Source organism: Vicugna pacos, chromosome 4 (genome assembly GCF_048564905.1).
Source record: "Vicugna pacos chromosome 4, VicPac4, whole genome shotgun sequence".
NCBI classification, from domain to species: Eukaryota; Metazoa; Chordata; class Mammalia; order Artiodactyla; family Camelidae; genus Vicugna; species Vicugna pacos.
In genome coordinates this window covers 2,006,739-2,027,630 of record NC_132990.1, presented here as the reverse complement: position 1 = coordinate 2,027,630, position 20,892 = coordinate 2,006,739, and the positions used below count along the sequence as shown (strand labels likewise).

At 42.4% G+C, this 20,892-nt stretch overlaps 1 protein-coding gene across 1 annotated transcript in view; it reads left to right on the top strand.

Annotated features, from left to right (window-relative positions):
• Positions 1 to 20,892, top strand: part of IARS1 (isoleucyl-tRNA synthetase 1) — a 67,422-nt gene that overhangs the window by 33,302 nt on the left and 13,228 nt on the right. Inside the window, exons 18-30 of the mRNA XM_072959065.1 lie at positions 105 to 188; positions 1,288 to 1,432; positions 3,031 to 3,151; positions 6,448 to 6,539; positions 7,339 to 7,416; positions 8,311 to 8,432; positions 8,859 to 8,961; positions 9,203 to 9,286; positions 11,198 to 11,372; positions 13,628 to 13,740; positions 15,347 to 15,442; positions 16,249 to 16,425; positions 17,228 to 17,339. Of these exons, the coding sequence (XP_072815166.1) occupies positions 105 to 188; positions 1,288 to 1,432; positions 3,031 to 3,151; positions 6,448 to 6,539; positions 7,339 to 7,416; positions 8,311 to 8,432; positions 8,859 to 8,961; positions 9,203 to 9,286; positions 11,198 to 11,372; positions 13,628 to 13,740; positions 15,347 to 15,442; positions 16,249 to 16,425; positions 17,228 to 17,339 (1,502 nt within the window). The remainder of the gene's footprint in view (positions 1 to 104; positions 189 to 1,287; positions 1,433 to 3,030; positions 3,152 to 6,447; positions 6,540 to 7,338; positions 7,417 to 8,310; positions 8,433 to 8,858; positions 8,962 to 9,202; positions 9,287 to 11,197; positions 11,373 to 13,627; positions 13,741 to 15,346; positions 15,443 to 16,248; positions 16,426 to 17,227; positions 17,340 to 20,892) is intronic.

The following is a 20,892-nucleotide window of genomic DNA, read 5'->3' as shown; positions in this document are numbered from 1 at the left end:
CATTTGCACTTAAGTATTCCAACTTATAGATAATCTATAACCATATATAAAGATGAGCTGTGATGTTGACTTACTTAATTGGCATGTCCCTTTTGTTTTTCAAGTGATGGCCAAAAAATGAGCAAACGAAAAAAGAACTACCCAGACCCACTTTCAATCATCCATAAATACGGTGCCGACGCCCTCAGGTACAAACCAGCGCTCTGCCTTGTGTGTATTTGTCATTTCTTATGTAAGCATCTCACATTCTATTAATCATGTTCCTTAGATTTGGTTTATGATTCACTTTTTTTTTAAAAACATATCTCTGTCATATGGAGAATTACTGGTTGGTGTGGTGTTGACTTTAAACCTGAAGGTGGTTTTCTAAATCTCTAAATCTAGAGGTCTTTCAGAGGATGAGGACCTGTGTTGGGTTTTATTGAGTAACACAGGCACTCCCAGGCTAGTTGCTGGTGCTCCTGCCTCACTCCCTCCCTGTCTTATTGGTGTTAGAATTCTCTTACCTCATTTATCTCAATTTTGCACTTACTCCGCAAATAACCACATATGGTATATTTATGCTAGAGCAAATAAAAAAGTAATATTGAAAAGTTTTTAGAGACATATGAGCCACTGCTTGAAATAGTCATTGTCATGAACACTGAATGCTCAGGTTAAAAGGAGCAACAGAGGCCTTGTTCATCATCCTCCTATTATGAACGCAGAGACCAACACCCAGGGGTGTGTGGCCAAGCACGCTCATGGTCTCCATGTTGCCCAGGAGCAGTTAGTGGCATGTCCTACAACCCCCTCGTTATCTGTTAGACTCAGCTTGGCGTAGCTGACAACTTGGGACTGATAATTCTTTGTGTTGAGGGCTGTCCTGTGGGATGTTCAGCAGCATCCCTGGCCTCTGCTCCATGTCCCCTCTGTGCTGGCAGAACACCTGTGGCTGTTTCTAGTGAGTCTCTGGTACCTGCACATGGTGTCCTGGGAGGAGAGCCAGGCTGCTTTGTCCTGGTGCCACTGTACTGCCCAAGGCCTATGCCAAGACGGACCAGCACAGGGCACGCTCCTAGGCTGGTCCAGTACCACATTTTGGTGTGCAGTTGCATCTTCCCCTTATAATTTGCTAGGTCTCTTACACAAAGTAAGAGCATTGTCAGTTTTAAATCGACTGTTAGGAGAGTATAATTCCCCACTTCTGCAGAAAAAGTGCCGATTGGTGTTGCCCTGTCAACTTGTCAAGCAATATTTGCTTTACTGTCTACATTCCTCTTGGGTGTAATTTTTCTCCTCTTCCAGATTATATCTGATTAACTCCCCTGTGGTGAGAGCAGAAAACCTCCGCTTTAAGGAAGAGGGTGTCCGAGATGTCCTGAAGGATGTCCTGCTCCCTTGGTACAACGCCTATCGCTTCTTCATCCAGAACGTCCTGCGGCTACAGAAGGTGAGGGTTGCAGTGCTGTGGGTGGGGTCTGCCCCGGGGGTGGGGGAGCTGGGTTCGTGCAAGACATTCAGGGGTGAGCTGTGAGGTGGAGTTCCGTGGGAGACTCAGCAGAGTGGGCCCTGTGGGTCGGGGCTCAGCCACTGGGGGGGCCGTAGATGAAGACGCGCAGGTGTCGGGGTCCACGCTGGGCTAGGAGCGCAGAGCTGGAGCTTCACCTGGGCGGATGCTCACCTAGGCGGGACACAGAAGCCTTGCCTGTTGAAGGGTTGCCCTGGATATTCATTTGACCAGCCAGATTTGGTGCTGGGGACTTGGTGATAGGGGAACCAGTGAAGCGCCAGCTGCTATCAGAGAGTTAAGTGCCTAGGATGCTGCAGTTGGGTGATCAGGGAAGGCCGCTTGATGAGTGCATTTGGGCTGAGACTCTGAGCTTCTCACTGGGTTGTTGGGATAAAAAAATAGCGATTGTGACGTACGTGCAAGTGCCTCAGAGCAGTTTCTTGCTGGCCTGGGAGACGTCTGAGAAGCTGCTTCCCCTGCCCCCACTGACCGCTCTCAAGCCAGCCGGCTTCACTGCACATATGCCTGTTCGTGCTTTCTGGACGCCATCTGGGGTCAGGGCCCAGGTACCACTCATCTTTTTATCTCTAGCACCTTACAGTAGATTTTCTTACTAAATTACTTTTGACTAAACATGTGATGTTATTCCTTCCTAAGAAACTAGTTGGAGAGCTGAGCTTTGAGCATCCCATTGCAGCAGGCTGGTCCCTCGCTTCCTGCTGCCTCTGGCTCCTCTCCGTCTGCTAATGACCCCTCCCAAGAAGAGCAGGCATCTTCCCCAGGCCCCTAATGTTGATCCCACCACCTCTCAGTCCTGCAGTCTTTAAACGGGTCTGCTTTGCAGGCCTCTGCTGGTGTGGGGCCCGGGAACACAGGCTGGGCCGAACCACTCATAGCTGGGCTCATCTGGGCATGGCAGCAAGATGCAGGCTCCACCATCAGGTGCCTAAATCAGGGCTGGAGTCAGTGTGGTCTTTTCCCTGCCAGCCTGGTGGTGGTGCACTTGAGTAGAGATATGGGAAGTAGGCCTTCAGGAACAAGGAGGATTTTGCAAAGGAAAAAGAAGGGGTGGGATAGAGCATTCTAGGTAAGTTGAATAATCAAAGACATTAATTCCTAGTAATCATTTTCAATTTATAAACAGTTGTCCAGTCCTAGCCAGTTTTACTGTCCTTCCTTCCTCAGGTTTAAAGTATTATTAACTAAACACTATACTTAACAAGATGTTGAAATATTTCTTAATTCATAATTACTGTTTGGGGCATAGAAATCATTTTTACCTTAATTCCCTTTAGTTCACTCAAAAACGTAACTCATTAATTGAGGACTTCGTGTTGTAAGTTTAGATCTTATTTAGAAAACATGGCTAAAAATCAGAAATTTAGACTGCCAAGCGGGTGTGGGTTTGTGTGGTGGTTTTTTCGGCTTTGTTTTGCTTGTTTGGCCACTTCTTTCAGTTTAAGTAATTTAAAGAATTCATTTCTCTGCAGTAGTTTCCCCCAAGCATGCAGAATGTTTCAGTAATTATTACTTCCTAGGAGGAAGAAATGGAGTTCCTTTACAAAGAGAACATGGTTAAAGAAAGTGCCAACATCACGGACCGGTGGATCCTGTCCTTTATGCAGTCACTTGTTGGGTTCTTTGAGACGGAAATGGCAGGTATGTCTCTCTTGGGCCTTCCTCCCAGGAGTAAGGACTCTTGTCTTTATAATTGCCATTTTGATATTTAATTATTTTTCTTTATAAACATAGAGGAAATTTTAAGAGATACAGAACAGTAGATAAATGTGTCTTTTAACCTCTCAAATACAATTTTAAGGCTCGTTAGTTGTAGAAATGTGCTGTTCCAAGGCTTAGGGGATTGTCTTCGGGGTGTCCAGTGGCCTCACCCCTCCACAGACACCATGTGGGTCCATGGCATCACGGGCTTCCAATAGTGGATGCCTGTGGGTTCAGAACCCAACTTCACCAACTTGTTCCCTGAAGGAGACATTGCTTAAAGTCTGTGAGCCTCAATTTCTTTCTCCGAAAAATGCCTGGTATGGTTATTACAAGACTCAGATAGAAATCATGTACATAGAGTAGCTAGCCGGTCACAGGTACTCAGTATGCAGTATTTGTTATTGATGTGTTTTTAATTCATCTTTATGTCTGTTTTGTTAAATAAATAGTCCCTGTTCAGTCTGGAAAAATTGGGGCATACAGAAAAGCAATAATGAAATTGACATTTCCCCACATTTCTATTACCTAACAACAGCAAATTTGGTTTTAGACGGAGGTTAGAAAAGTAGGTTATTTTGGTTTCCTTGAGGTTGAAGACAAAACAACCGTAAATCAAGGTAAGGAATTCCAGAAACTGTTAACCAGGATACCTGAGATGGGTCTGATAAAGTAGGGCAGAAGAGGAAAGATGGCTTCCCTTGTGCGCCCTGATGACATACACCAGCCTCCCCTAGGTCTGCTGTTCAGACACGGCACTCCAGTGGACCTGAGGGGCCAGAGCATCCCTGTGGTCTATGCAGAGTCCATGCAGGGCTCTGCTGTTCCTCAGTTGGTACGTAGCTCTTCGTGGAATAGTTGGTGCCTTTGCACTTGGGATGGTTAGTCCAGGAAATTTGAGTCCTGAAGGACTACGCCCACCCTATTAAACATACGTAATAGGGATCACATGACTGTCGAGCTGTTGGACACATGACATAAGTGAGGATGGAAATGAGCATATGAGGCAGACTTATGTGCTGGGATCTCACCACACTCCCTGGGATACCTGCTCATTGCCGCGTCCACTCTTCCCTCCTGAGTGATGTTAATGAGTGGGAAACAATGCTAAGGGTTGCTCCGGGACCCTTGCCATCTTTCAGCAGCAGCTGCTGTGGTCTCCTGAGCACGTACACCCTGGCTGGGGCCTGGTCGGCCGAGGACCAGAGTTTTGGCAGCAGTTGCACACATAGCCTAGGGGTAAGGGCCAGGTGCGAGAGGCCAGGCGATGCCCCCTGAGCCAGTGAGATGGGCTCCAGACCCAGACTGCCCAGGGCAGTTCCCACTCCACCGACCCGTCGGCTTCGTGCCCTCGTCTCCCCATCAACACAGAGTCCTGAGGACTGAAGAGGCAGCATCCTTGGAGAGTCTGCAGTTACTATTAGTGATCTTACTTTCTAAGAGTTGAAACTTGAGCACAGGAAACTGTCTTCCTAGAAGGCGAGAAGTATAGTGAACCCTAGAGATAACTTAGAGAGGCCTCTTTCTTTACAGAATAGGCCTCTGGTCACAGAAATTGCCTCTCTAGAAATGTGTGACCAGCAAATGCCTAGGGCTTGGTGCACCAACCCCCTACTTCTGGCCTTTGTGAACTGAGCTTCAGCAGAGAGCAGCTCTGCCTTTGGCAACTCTCACTGCATTCTCTTAGACCAGGAGCCTCATTAACAGTCATGAACTCTTCACTAACACACATTGTATTTGTTTATATTTTGATCTTACTCTCCTTGTCTTTGGTGTTTGTTTTTATGTAACAGAGTTGTCAGTTAAAGGGAGGGGGTGAATGGGAAAATCCTTAAAATAAGTCTTTGCCTCAAACAAGGTTGGCTAGACACCTTTAATTTCCTGCTTGCCCTGTGAGTTCCTCGGGGGAGCCTTCAGATTTTTCTAATTCTTCAAGGTGTTACCGAGTCCAAACTCGTTCTGCTCTTGGCACAACAAGCCAATAAATCAAGAGACCAGGTGCTGGGGCAAGGAATAGCAACTTTATTCAGAAAGCCAGCAGACTGAGAGGACAGCAGACTAATGCCCTGGAGAACCATCCTACTCAAGTCAGAATTCACATTCCTTTTATGCCTTTAAAAAAAAAAAAAAAAAGGGTGTGGTCAGTTGTTGCAAACTTCTTGGTGCAGGAATTCTTTGTTCTTGGAGTCGTTTGTTTCTTGCAGCTGTGAGTGGGGCAGATCATGGTGCCCCTGTGAACCTCCAACAAAACCAATGTTATTTTCCATTCTGCAACTTGTTATCTTTATGTAAGTGCAAAAGTGGTAACATCCTTAAAGGTCAGAGCCTTGAGAATAGGCTCTCCTGTCTATTTCAGGCTAAAGGCAACATTGCTTCACAAAAGGTGCAGAGCCAGCAAGACTGAGCCTAGAAAACAGGGCACAGGGTTAAAGCCAAAGAACAGATCTAATATGGAGTCAGATTTCTTCTTTTCTATTACAAAGAGTCTCTCCTTCCACTGCATACTTTAGCTTTCTTTCCTTGGCTGCTTTAACGTTTAGAAATTCTGTTCTGTTTTGTTCATAGCCTGTGCCTGAGTTCCTCAGTGGCAGCACTGCTGACAGTTTGGGCTGGGTGGTTTTCTGCGGTGGGGGCTGGGCTGTGCATGGTAGGCTGTTGAGCAGCATTCCTGGAGTCCTCCCACCAGATGCCAGGAGCCTCCACCTCCCCAGTTTTGATAACCAGCGTCTCTCTCCAGATATTGTCAATGTCTCCTGCAGGACAAAATTGCTCTGGTTGAGAAGCCCTGATCTATGCTATGCCTCTTAGCATCTAATTAGAGCTTTTTATGTGTCTGTCTTAGTTGAGGTCAAGGTAGCAGAGTGGAAGGAAGTCAGGCTTTCGTGGTCCTGCCAACTTGCACAGTTCCAGATAAATGGTGCCTCGTGGAGTTGTGTGGCAGGCAGCCTCGGCCTCTCAGCCATGCAGGTGGGGTTTCCGGTTTTCTCACTGACATGGGAGTTTGTATGTAGTTTACAGCAGGGTTTGTATGCACCCCTAGGCACCTTGACAGCCACGTAGTATGTCCTCAGTGAATGAGTTATTGTCACTGCTTCACTTTGGTACTTCCTGTCTGCTTAGCAGGTGTGGCAGCCCTTGGATGATGGCAGGGGCTGCTTTCTCCTTCTTGTACCCAGCTCTCTCCTAAGCACCCTACTAATATGTTCTTGCCGCCTGATTGATTATCGTACTCTCAGCTTACAGGCTCTATACCGTGGTTCCTCGCCTGGTCAAGTTTGTGGATGTTCTGACTAATTGGTATGTCAGGATGAACCGCAGGCGATTAAAGGTAAGTGTAAGTTGCTGTTAGGAGAAGCAGAAAGTAGAGGAAGTGTGAGAGTTGAGGGAAAATGAGAACAACCAAAAGGAAAATAAAGCGTTTTCAAACGCTCTAACTTTTTAAAGCTATCTTTCTCCTTTTTCATTGTATATTAACTGGATGGGGGACCCGTAAGTTTAAAAGTCATCATGCATATTTTAAAATCGTAATTACGGACATTCACATGGGAGGGAAAGTCTCAGGCCAAACAGAACTACACTGAGCAGACGTCTTAAAACCCAGACTAAATTCAGACATATTTTGCAAATGTGGTTAGCTACAGCTGTGATCTCACAAGGGGCCCCTCTCCTCACTTCTCCCTCTAGAGGGACAGTTGTAAATTGACTAGACTCTTCCTTAAGCCTGTTGAGGACTTAGGGTGAGTGAAGCTTGGGTTCTGTCCCCGGGCTTAAGCTGTGCATAAACAACAGTGGTAAAAAAAAAAACCAGGGAGTGAGGGATGCTCAGATCACAGGCGAGACGGAGATACCCGTTGCCCGTCAGTCCTGCCTTCAGATGTGTCCATGATAAAATCCCTTAACAAAGCAGTAGCTTTGTTTTTGTTCAAGTACATTACACACACATGCACATGTATGTACACATGTATCTAGAAAGACATACACTGAAATGTTTGTAGTATTTATCTCTGGGTACCTTAATCGTGGTTGAGTTTTCCTGTTTTTTTTTTTTTAATCTTTATTTATGTTTTTCTCTACACTGAATTATTTGGTTTTAACAGTTTGGTGTGTGTTTCTTTTTTATTCACTAGGGTGAAAATGGGGTAGAGGATTGTGTTCTGGCCCTGGAAACCTTGTTTAGTGTTCTGCTCTCTCTGTGCAGACTCATGGTAAGATGTGTGGTCCTGTTCTAAAACTAGCCCTGTGTGCTACTCGTGGTTCCCCGTTTCTGCAGTGTCCTCCATCCGTATCTATTCTGTGTTCATTCCACCAGAAAAAGAAATACAAGTTCTGAAACACCTTAAATCTCCAGTTTCTTTTCCGAAATCTTGTTAGCTTGTATGTTCAAATAAGGGCCAAAACGCGTTAGTTTTAAAAGCTAGATTCTTTCTTTTCACCCCTGGCTGTACATTTCCGGTCAGGGTCTTTGCACCTAGACTCAAAAGCCACATCCCTCACCTTAGTGTGGATTCCTGTAGCTGCCTGTGAGCGCAGGAAAGTTCCTAAACTTTCAGTTAATTGAGATATTAACTAAATGACACACAAGTAAAAATTCCAGTTTTATTTTCCTCTGTCTTATTTCTGCCACTCTAGTTGAATGTTATAAGCTTTCTATTTGTTTCCTAAACATACATGGAATGAGAACCAGCTTCATGCCAGGTTCTGGACCTGGTGCCTCATGTCTGACTTCATTCTCCTTCATCCTGTGAAACGGGTGGTGTCTCCCAGTGCACGGACGACATTTGCGAGGTTTAGGGACGTTCCTCCCTCTGTGTACTAACGTGACAGGCACACAGTCAGTGGCTCCTGTTTGTATTACGGGCACCCTCCAGGGTGTTTTGAGCGCCTCGTCTATAGTCCTGGTCCCGTGCCTCATGGGTGTTCATCTCACCAAGTTAAAAATAAGGTCGTTCCTTTTTCATAGGGTGTGTTTAGTAACCTCATGTCCACTTCTGTGCATATTCCTTTGTCATTTCTCTAAAATGTTTAGTTACTGTTTTTCACTCTGAAATCAGTCAATGATGGCTGCATGTGAATAACTGGTGTCTTCTTTCCTTATACAGGCCCCCTATACCCCTTTTCTTACTGAATTGATGTACCAGAATCTAAAGCTGCTGATTGACCCTGTTTCTGTCCGGGACAAGGACACATTGAGTATCCACTACCTCATGCTGCCCCCTGTTAGGTAAGAATCAGACACACGTGAGCCTCGCTGGGGCCCCGGGAGGGAGAGCTGCCAGAGGCGCACTGACGTGGGGACCCCAGCTCCCTGCCGCAGCCCTGCCCTGCCTCGCCTCCCGCCTGAGCTGCTGCTTGGGCTCCAGAGTGGGTGGGAGGGATGCTCAGTGCGGAATCCCCTGTCGAGCTGTGCCAGGTGGGCTGTGCGTAGGCCTGCTGGGGTTGCCTTGGGGAGCTGCCGGGCACTAAGCAGCAGGCTGAAGCTTGCTGCCTGCTTCTCACCATGTGCCCCCAAGGCAGGCACATGCTGTCCTTCCCAAGTGCCTCCCTGGGAAGCCTAGCCTGTCCCTCTTCCTCATTTAAGCATGCCTAGTCTTTGGGATTTTTCTCCTTTTAAATCTAATCTCTCAACTTCCCTACCTCTACCAATCAGAGAGGAGCTGATTGACAAGAAAACCGAGAGTGCAGTGTCTAGAATGCAGTCTGTGATTGAACTTGGGCGAGTGATTCGAGACCGCAAAACTATTCCAATAAAGGTTTGAGGTTTTATTTCTGTTTTACATTGCGCAGACCTAAACAATTATGTGTTTGGAGTATTTTATTATAAAGAGCTTCCCTTAATGGCATAAATTTCTTTTCTGCAGTAAGGGTGTGAATGACAGTGCTAGATAAGCCTGTTTAGGTTCTAGAGTTTGAGATTCAAATAAAACATTTAACATTCTCTGCAGTTCAGCGGACTGGCTGCTGAGTGAACTTTCCCTTCCCTTTTCTTTCCAGTATCCTTTGAAAGAAATTGTAGTTATCCATCAGGACCCGGAAGCTCTTAATGAAATTAAGTCTCTGGAGAAGTATATCATTGAGGTAAGACAGTTGATTTGTGTGATTTGGTCCAGACTTCTTTCCTTAGGAAAGAAAATGCACTATTTTGATTAGTGCTCTTCCAACTTTGAGTGTATAATTTATCTTTTTCCTTCTGTGCATCAATATATACATAAATTTTACCATCCATGAAATTTACACTTTGCTTAGAACGATCGTAAGTTTTTACAGTGTAATTATAATTCTTTAACAATGATTTCAAGATCCATGATTTTTCATCTTCATGGAGTCATTTATCCCTTTATCCACTAATCTTTCCCAAAGTACTTTTCGACAATTAACAACAAAAAAATTTTGTTTCTTCAAATTATACAAATAACAAGTCAACACACTGGTTGTAAACATTTCAGGCACCGGCAAAAGTACAAGGTGAGTCTCTTCTCGCCCCAGCCGCTCCCTGGAGTCTCGTCGCCCCCTCTTAGGGGTGTTTGGTAGGGCGTCTCCGGCTGGGTTGTTCCCACATACAGCTGTACATACATGTACACACACCACTGGCTTTATTTGTGAATAGTGAAAATCGTGTAGTTTTTAACTTATTTTTTCTCTTTATAGTATTTCTTAAACAGTATCCTGTGTCAAAACCTAGAACTCTCCTCTATTCTTTTTAATAGCTGCATAGCATTCACTTTCTGGCTGCATCATAATTATTTAATTACTCTCCTGTTGTTGGAAATTTAGATTTCTGATTACAAACGAAACAGGTGTGTGTGCGCACGTGTGCATAGAGATCAGAGTATGGATGTTGGATAGGTTCCTAAAAGTGGAGTCAGAAGTTTAAACTGTCATGTTAGTTGTCCTCCCAAAAAAGCTTTATGCTGTGATGTTTTAAAAACAAATATATTTTTAATTTCATCTTTATTCCTTTCACAGGTAATATTTAAATCTTTATCATAGAAAATAATTTCTATATTTGATTTTGAATTGGCTTGAGAATTCCAGACAAATTAGAAACTAAAGAATTTATAACTCGTTTGAAACTAAAAATTTATAACTAAAGAGTTTAAAATTCTGTAATCAATGCTTAAGATATGGATAAAGATAGAATATATTTGAATAGAGTATCTTAATCACTGTGAGATCAAATAATGTAGTTGTGTATAGTGGCGAAACTAGAAATTTCCTGATAATTTGCTTTAATTGACTGTTCCTTGATTATCTTATTTTTATATTTTGTACTGTGCGGTCACCATTTCCTGCTTTATTAGTTGTCCATAGGTAACTAGCATGATGGAGGCATGAAATGTTATAGTTAACTGATTCTTCTGGTTAATTGATAGTTGACTTGGTGGTGCTTTGAAATTGCTTGAGCAGAGGTTACCCCTAAGACATGAAGCTCATATTTCTGATTCTAGAGTCCCTGTTAGTTGAGTTAGGCTCAACTTACTTGATTAATGTGGACAAGGTTTTTCTCATACCATATAATTCAGTAGTTGTTAGTATTACTTATAGAGTTACGCAGCTGTCACCACAGTTTTATAGCATTTCCATCACCCCCAGAAGAAACCCAGTATCCGTTAGCATTCATATGTCATTTTCTCCTCAAGATCGCACCATTCTCTGGCAAACACAAATCTGTTTTCTGTCTCTGGATATGCCTACTCTGGACATTTTCTATTAATGAAATCATACAATATGTGGTCTTTTGTGTCTGATTTCTATGATTTAGCACCAAGGGTCATTCATGTATGAGTGCTTCCGTCTTTTACCTCGCTACATAATAGTCCATTGTATGGATATACCACATTTTTTGGTCCCTTCACAGTTGATCAGTATTTGGGCAGTTTCCACTTTTTGGTTACTATGAATAATGTTGCTGTGACTCTGTGTGTACAAGCTTTTGTGAACATGTTTCCATTTCTTTCATTTTTATTTCATCTTGTCTACCAACTATAGGAATTGAATGTTCGAAAAGTTACGCTGTCTACAGATAAAAACAAGTATGGCATTCGCCTGAGGGCGGAGCCAGATCACATGGTCTTAGGGAAGCGTCTGAAGGGAGCCTTCAAGATGGTGATGACATCCATCAAGCAGCTGAGCAGTGAGGAGCTGGAGCAGTTCCAGGAGAGTGGTGGGTATCTGCTTCACTGGGGGCACCTTTCGCGGCCTCAGCCGGGTGGGTGTCTTATACTTAGGCTCCTCTTTGACTTTTACTGTCACAGCCTTTTCTTAAATAAAAATATTTATTATGGATAATTCTGATAACTTATTAAAAAGTAAAGAAGAGAATAAAAATGACCCATAACCCATCACCCATCCATTTAACATAGATTGAGTGCCTGCTCTCCAGTGTTTGATGTGTTAGGTGCTGGAGTCCTAGTAAGAGTCCAGTTTATTTCATTCCAGTTACATATACAGTTACATATGATTACAGCCTTACAAAATAGAGATGATGCTAAAATTTTAAGTTTTACACTTTTCACTCATATTTTTAAATTGTATGTTACTTTTTTATTTACTTTTTATTTTGCATGTTCAGTTCACATTATAAACATTTCTATGTGTTACTAGTCTCTAAAATGCGATTTAAGTAACTGCTGCAGAAATGTTCCTTCCTGTGCGTACCTAATAATGTTTTTAACTAGCCTTTTATTGTTGGTGTTTTAAGTTGTTTCCGTTCTTTTGAATTGTATAGATAAATACTTCAGTGAATATTTTCACATGTAAATGTTTTATGGAATTAAGTCCTTTTGACTAGATTCTCAGATAGAAATTACTGACTCAGATAGTGGACCTGAGGTTATCATTGAATTCTACAAATGCCATTGTGGGCCTAGAAAATCTACCCTAGTAAGAGAGAGAGCAGAGCCCCCTGAGATTCATTACCAGCCAGTGGTGTAGAATGTTACTGCATCAGATGCTGCTTGTGGAGAAAAGGTGGCTTTTAGAGGTGCCAGAATGAAGACTAGAAGATATTCATAAGAAAAAATTTGTTATAATTTTAATTTAAATTAACTTAAATTTTAAAAGACTTAAAAAGTATTTTTAGATAAAGGGATTTAGCACTGAGGTTGGAGCTTCCTGCAAAGGAGAACTGGGTGAGAATTGATCACAGTTTCTCTAAAGTATCTAGAATACGTATTTTGATCTCTGAATGGAGCAAGACTGGAGTCATTCATGCAGCAAATATTTGTTTGGTTGGTACAGAAAACACAGAGTTAAATAAGACAGATACTGTCCTTACCCTCGTGGTGCTGGCAGACATTGAAGATTTACGCACACAGACATAGCTTTGATGAGTGTGCTGAAGGAAATCTCCGCTAGGGAGCCTTGCCAGGGGCCCAGGAGTTCTCAGCGCTGCCGTGGTTAGAATCATGCGGGGTCTTTTGACGGCTACCTGGCATCTTGCGGCTCTCCTGGGGCACCAGGTGTTTGATTGTTAGGGCTCCCTCTGAAGTTGAAAATCATAAGCATGGAAGTGCCATGAGGAGGGATTTTTAAGGATTCAGAAATCCGATGAGTAGTTACGGAAATGTCCCAAGATTCCCCAAATTTTTAGCTATAATTTATAAAACATAAGAGGCCAGCAACGAAAAGTTGAATGAGTACTGATTTAACTCGCTTTGTTGAATTAACAAAATCTTTGTTTAGCCTTCAAGTCACAGATCTTAAGTTGTTTCACCAGTTAGCCAAACTATTACTAATTCCTGAAATAGGCCTTATTTGAAACTGAAGGCGTACAGTTTCTAAACCGTTGTTTCTGAATGGACAGTTCTGCATTGACAGAATGTGAAATAGTTTTCAGCATACGGTGACATAAAGTGAAAATGACAGTCCATTGCTCACAGACCAAGAAGATCATTTGTGGGTGACCGCAGTAGGCTTCCCTGAAAGTGGGCATTGCCATCCTCAGCTGTTTATACATTCTGCCTGCCATGAAGGCATGATGCTCAGAACTTCACACTGTCTACCTCTTTTCACCCTCACTGCCAGCAAATAGCAGAACACCAGGGTCCTACAACCAATAAGTGGTGGGCCAAGTCCAGTTTGACTCTGCAGACTGCTTGCTTCATTACGCCATGCTGCTCTGTGTTTATGGCAGGGATTCATTGCCTCCTGGCACATCTTTGGACCTGGAAGTTTACATACAACAGTAGACATTGGTGGTGATTTAACTGTCCTCAAGACAGCAGGGTGCAGCCTAAAGAAAGTCTGTCCCATCCTTGACTACAACCATGACATGAGTCAGGAGGACATGACCTCGTAAAGCCTCTGTAGCTTGATGACATGAAGCTTTTATGACAGAGTCGCACAGTATGCTGGCAGTAGGGCAGCTTGAGGGGTAGGGTGCGGATTCAGTAACTGTGGCAGTTGCTTCTCCCTTAGGGACCATTGTCGTGGAAGGCCATGAACTGCACGAAGAAGACATCCGTCTCATGTACACCTTTGATCAGGCTGCAGGTGAAACGACACAGTTTGAAGCTCACTCAGATGCGCAGGTATTTTTCTGTTCTCTAGACCATTTCTTTACCAAAAGGTAAGGACATAAGAGGAGAAGCTTCACCTGGGCCTCTCCTGACCAGTATTGGTAGCTTGTCTCAGGGTAAAATAAACCACGTATTTATTTTAAATTGGCCTTACTAAACTCCTCTATTATAACTCCTTGACATAATACATTTCTTTAGTGAATACATAAATATTTTGTGACTTAACGCCTGTAAGTGTCCTAAATGTTGGGTCATACAAAACAAGGAAGGTATAATCTCTTTCAAGGAGTGAGTCAGTCATGGAGACAGAAAAGTAAGCCAGTTCTTACTGTTTTACCTGATAAATGCAGAGAAGGATTCCTCTTTGAAGTCTGGGGTGGACGTGGGGGTGGTTAGAGAGCACCCCTTTTGGACTCTGGGGTCTGCATTTTTTGTTGTGATGGATCACACCGTCTGTCTTCACTCGTGACCAGCCTCCTCCAGGCAGACAGGTTGTAAGATCTCCCGTGTGATGGTGGGGGGCTTGCTGGAGTCCCTCTGTGCTTAGTCTGCCACGTACAGGGGGACACACGGAGTATGAGGCAGGCCAGCCTCCCCTGGGCTTTACACGGGGGCTTCAGTGTGATGTAGACAGAACACCATGCGGGCAGACAGCGGTGAGAAGGCAGAGGTGAGGAAGCTAGGGAAGAAGGAGTTGAGGGCAGGGAGAAGGTTTGTAAACAGCGGGAGGATGCAGTCCTTTCTGATTACAGCCAATATGAGGGAGACCAGAAGAAGCTGTCCATGTTTAAGGAAATACGTCTTGTGATGCTTCTGAGTTTCCTGATGTGATTGTGCAGCGTGGGCCGTGGCTGCCCTGCCCTGGCTCATCATCCATTTCCCATTCTACCTCCTCTGCCTTCACAAAGTGGAACAAGTTTTGTTAACTTCTCTGATGGGAGTGTCCTCAAAAATACAAATGGGATGGTGCCTAATTTACAAGTACGTTCCACTCTATAATGGAAGTGTCACTGTTGTTACTACCATGTCATCATTGACAACCTTTAGGACAGATGAGATAGAAAAGTAGATCACGTTAACATGAAGGTGGCCATTTAAATCATAATAAAAAAAAGTACTGTGGTCCATTGTGGAAATTGTGTCTTGAATCACACCAATAAACCAAAGGATGAAAAGGGTCATGGTTAATGAAAACAAGAGATGGCAGCTTTGAGGCCTTCAGTCCACTTGTTTTTGGTGAATCCGTTGTGAAAAGCTGTGCTGCTGTAAGAGCTTTATGGTTGGTGATTTTATTTATTAGAAGAGTTGGTATTATTTTTTAGGTAGGCAAAAAGCAGAGTTACACAAGAGACTCTCTTAAAAGCCAACTTCTCCTGTAAGCAGCACCCTACAGAAGAAAAATGAAAAGCTGGACCTTCTGAGATGAAGGAACAGCTGTTTACAGAGGACCCAAACTATTAAAAAACGACATTAATTTTATGTCTTTGGCTCAGTTGTGTTACTATATAGTGATGCATTATAGACTTCTCAGAATTTAGTTTTAATACCATTTTGCTGAGTTTGAAAGAACAGATAGTTCATATTTGATTGTCACAGTGTGCACCATTCGTTTGTACAGGCTTTGGTTCTCTTAGACGTCACCCCTGACCAGGCAATGGTGGATGAAGGAATGGCTCGGGAAGTCATCAATCGCATCCAGAAACTCCGCAAAAAGGTCAGTTTGTCAGATTAAGAACAAGCTACTGTTTGGGGGTTTTCTTTGGGGTTTTTTGTTTGGTTTTCGTTTGTTGAGGAAGAGAGAGGCAGGTATTATAAACCATAGTAACTCACTGATGATAATGAGTCACTGATCTGGGGTCCATTCAGATTGTACCCTTCAGGAGAGGTAGGCCCCTTCCTCCCCCTCCTTGCTCACTCCCAAGCTGGATGTGGCTCTTTTGATTCTCTGATCAGGAGCTTTCAGCCAACCTGTGCTCCTTGTCCTTCTTTTTCAGTTCCTTAGGGCTTCCACAAAACTGTCTTCTGGATACATAGCCCCCCTGACTGGCACAGAAGGTCATCAGAGATGACACTGGGTGTCTCTAAGGAAGGGCAGAGATGCAGTCATTGTAGAAGGGCATCTAGCTCAGGGGAGAGATTGTTGAATCTGGGCAGAGTCGGGTGGTTCTTCCTCACTCAGAAGCTGGGAGCCCGGGCAGGTGCACAGAGCCCATTGCCCGCCCCCACCAGGTGAGAGAGCCAGGTAGCTTCTACCCCAGGTCCTCCTTAGGCCAGGTGTCTGAGACCTGTAGTTCAGGGTCTGAGGCGGCCACTCCAGCAGACAGCGGAGTGCTCGTGAGTTCTGTCTTGGTTTAGCGCTTTGTGAGTTCTTGCTTGATCACTCCTTTCTTCAGAGAATTGATCAGGATGCTGGACCCTTCCATAATGACTCAGTGTGGGATCATCAGCCCAGTTTAACAGTCACCTACGATTTGATTGACAAATATGCTTCCCTTTTAAATTCTCTTTATGTGCTTTCAGTGCAATCTCGTTCCAACTGATGAAATAACAGTTTATTATAAAGCAAATTCTGAAGGAAAGTATCTGAATAATGTTATCAAAAGCCACACAGAGTTCATATTTGCCACCATAAAGTCTCCTTTGAAACCATATCCTGTTCCTACATCAGATAAAATCCTTATTCAAGAAAAAATGCAGGTGAGTTGTGAGTTCTGATTTCTTTTGAACTATTAAGAGATTTAGGATTAGATTTTATGTTAAGTTTATGGAGTCATATCTTGATAGTCTGTCTCCCAGTAGCAATTAATACAGTACTTAGTCCTGAAATATTACTCTGGACAGTAGTGAGTAGGGATTAAAGAGATGAGGTCCAGAAGAGAGGAAGGAGAATTAGAGCTGTTCTCATGGGCGTTCTCTTGGGGAAGATAACCAGGATTCATGAAAGAATTGCCAGGTTAGACGGCTGTATGGTGCTGTTTTATCTAAAACTGGAAAAGTCAACATTGTGGATTCTGGGACTGACTTTAAAAGTAAACAGCAATTGACTTGAAAAGCAGTTAACTTTTATGGTAGTAGATTAAACATAAAATTACGCTTTCATTTCCTATTGCTACATTTTAGATCTAACTATAAAAATCTGACCAAGACATGGAAGATACTGGCCCATAATTCAGAAGCAGGTTATTTATAACAAGGGAAATTCTGTGTCGGTTAGTCATTTATTCAATTGTTGGTTCCTGGTCTCATTCCTACTTTGTTTGGGACAACCTGAACCAGACAAGCAGGGCAAGTTACAAAATGGTTTCATTTTCTATTTTGCATATTTTAAAGCATAAGTTAAAAAGAGAAAATGAGGAGAAAAATTATAGCTCTTGACTGTTTCAGTAAAGAGATTGAGTATGCTCTCAGAATCGTATAGAGCTCTTTTCTTACTAAGTGGTTGCCGTCTTAATTGTTGACACTGGTCAGATGCTGCAGTCACATATTCTCACGTGTTCAGTTAAAAGGGTCTGACCTGGAACTTACACTCACCAGAGGATCATCCACGCCTGGCCCAGCTTGTGCGTATGTCAATCTTAACATCTGTACAAATGGCAGTGAGCAGAATAAGAGTAAGTGAACTCCGTGGTTTGTATTTTTTTTTTTAATTACATCTATGAATGTCTTTAAGGCTGTTTGAAGAGAATTGGTAAAATTGGGTTGCCTTTTCTTTCTAATTGTTATCAAAAATGAATCCACAGAAGTAAATGGTTGAACTTGCACTCCTAGGAAGATAGGGTAGGCATGCTTTTCCAGTTTCTCCCACAAAGTACAGCTAAACGTCCCAGACATAACAATATATTAAAAATAAGCATAAGAAGACTCGGTGGAGGGAAGAAGGTAGACCCGTTAGGGGCCTTGAGAACAAGTAAGAAAACAGTAGAGGGTTCCCTGGTTTTTCTTTTTGCTTTATGTATCCCAGCTTGTAGCTGAAGAAGCTGGCAACCTGGAACACCAGTGAGCATGGACCTAAACACCCCAACAAAATCCTGCTCTCTCTGGGCGGGGCCAGGAAACGGGCAACCTAGCAAGACAAAAAGTCGTCTAGACAATAACTGCTCTACTCCAGCCAAACAAGACGGAAGAAACTGTGGCTGCACCACCACTCACACCAGCAAAAGCCAAGTGGGAAGCCTAGACCTTGGCCAGGCTGAGGAGCCTCAAGCCCCCACTGCCATGGTCAGACCACTGCCATGGTCAGAGAACACCAAGCAGCGAGCCGGGTCATCCATCCTGCCTAAGTGATAATGAGCTCTTTTGCCCAGTAGTGTCATTGTGGGCCACGTGGAGAGCCTGGACTTCTATCGCTATCATGCAATATAACAAGGCATCCCTTCCCCTCACCACTGCCCAGTAGTCATGAGGCTACGTATCCCCACTACCCTGTCAAGGTGTCAGTGAAGGCCACGTGGGGAGCAGTAAGGAGACACTCCTACTCTTTGTGGCCAGGGAGGTATCTGTGGAGGTCTAGAGGAGAGTCAGAACTTCCTCCTTGCACCACTTTACAACCCCCACCCCCACCCCCACCCCTGTGCCCCAGAAGTGACAAGGAGTCCTGACCTCAGTACCAGTGCACGCTGAGTAGGGAACCTGGACTTCTCTCACCAAGCAGTAATGAAGCAGTGTTCTCCCCTGTGCCTGCCCAGGTGAGATCAAAGTCAGCTAAAATACAGGAAGGATTTCAGTAAGAACCAGTCTCATTATGCCTAACATGTTCAGGTTTTCATTGACAATTACTCATTATGCCAAGAACCAGGAAAATCTTAACTGAATGAAAAAAGTCACATCAAGATGACAGAAATGTCCACATTATCTGACAGAACGTAAAGCAGTCATAATAAAAGTGCTTCACAGAGCAGTTACAAACATAGAGAAACAAATGGAAAATAGAAAGTCTCAGCAAAGAAATAGAAGATACAAAGGATCAAATTAAAATTTTAGAACTGGTAACTACAGTAATTAAAACACAAAAACTCAGTGGAAAGGCTCAACAACAGAATAGAAGAGACAGAAAGGAATTCATAACCTGAAAGATGGAACAAGAGAAATTACCCAATGTGAATAGCAAAGTTTAAAACAAAAAAAAAGAAGCTAAAAAAGAAAAGTACAGAACCCCAAGGATGTATGGGATGATAATAAAACTTCAGTATTCTTGTCCTGAATTCTGAAAGGAAGAGAACAAAAGATAAGCCTGAAAGGTATTCAATGAAATAACATCTGAAAACTTCCTAAATTTGGCAAAACCCTTAAGCCTACAGATTTAAGAAGCTGAGAAAACATCATACAAGATAAACCCAAAAGAATGCACATCACATATAACATACTAGAACTTCTGAAAATGTAAGACAAAACATCTTGAAAGCAGTGAGAGAAATGTTTGCAACACCTAACCTGTAAGGGAGAAACAATTTGATTGATACTGAATTTCTTATCAAAAACCATGGAGGTCAAAAGATAAAAAGGATAGTATTTCTCAAATGCTAAAAGATGATTACCATCTACCCAGAAGTTTGTATCAAGCAAAAATTTCTTTCTGGGTGAAGAGAAAATCAAGACATTCTCAAATGAAGGTAAACTAAAAGAATTTGTTAGTAGCAAGGCTTATCCTAAAAGAATAGCTAAAGGAAATTCTTAAAACAGAAAGAAATGATAAAAAGAGGAACTCAAGGGATATCAGAACAACAGAAAGAACAATGGGAAGAAGCAAAATATGGGTAAATTCAACAGACTTTTCTTCAATTTTCTAAATTATGTTTGATGGCTGCAACAAAAACTAACATCTTAATTCACATGCAAAGAATATTTAAGACAATTATAAATAGGAAAGAGCAAAGGAATGTAAAGGGGAGGTAAAAATTCTGCACTTCTCTCAAACTGAAAAAATGTCAACACTGGTGGACTAGTAGTTGTGTATATACAGTGTACCACCTGGTGCAGCCACTGAAAAAGACTACACCAAGAGATACATCCAGAAACACTAAACAAATAAAAATAAGATTCTAAAATATGTTCAAGGAATCCACAGAAAGTATGGGGAAAAAACAAATAGAAAGCAGAAAATAAAATGGAAGACTTAAACATTAATTATTACTAAATGTAAATGGTCTAAATATATCAATTAACACAGGTTTGCAGAGTGATAAAAACACATTACCCAGCTTTTTGCTGTACATAAGAGGAGCCCTAAATATAACCAAATAGATAGGTTGAAAGTAAAAGGCTAGAAGAGGATCTAGTGTGCAAACATTAGTCAAAGAAAGCAGGGGTGTCTGTGTTCATTTCAGTAAAGTAAACTTCATAGCAAAGAAAATTACCAGTGGTATTAAATAATGATACAAATGTCAGTCCAAAGGAAAACTTGATCCTAGATAACATAAAACAAAAACTGATAGACCTTAAACAAGAACAGAAAAATCCATAGTTACAGTTTGAGTGTTGAGTTTACCTCTTTCAACAATTGACAGAAGAGCTAGACAGAGTATCAGAATCTAATCAGTATTTATGGAACACCCCACCCAGCAGGAGAAGACTACACATTTTATTCAAGGTCCATTTACCAAGATAGGTTATAGCCTGGACCATAAAACAGACCTCAGCAAATTAAAGAGTTGAAATCATATAGGGTGTGTTCTCTGACCACAGTAGAGTCAAACTATAATTCAGTAACAGAAAGATAAAAGCGAAATTCCCATACATTTGAAAACTAAAGAACAAACTTCCTAAGTAGTTCATGATCAGGGAAAAAGTGTCCAGGAAAAAAAATGCATAAAACCAAATTAAAACAGAAAATACAGCATCAAAATATGTAGATTACAGCTAGTTTGTATCTCTGAAAACTAACAGAAAAAAAGGATAGTTTCAAATAATCTAAGTTCCAACCTCAAGAAACTAAAAAAAAATTAAGCAAGCAGAAAGAAAGATAAAATAAAAAATAAGAGCAGAAGTCAGTGCATTTGATAACAAGAGAGCAATGAAGAAGATAATGAAACAAAAAAATGTGGTTCTTTGAAAAAATTAATAAAACCAACAGACCTCTAGTGAGACTGATACAGAACGAAAGAAAACACTAATTACCAATATCAAGAATGAAACAGGACACCAGTACAGACTGATCGAAAAGATAAG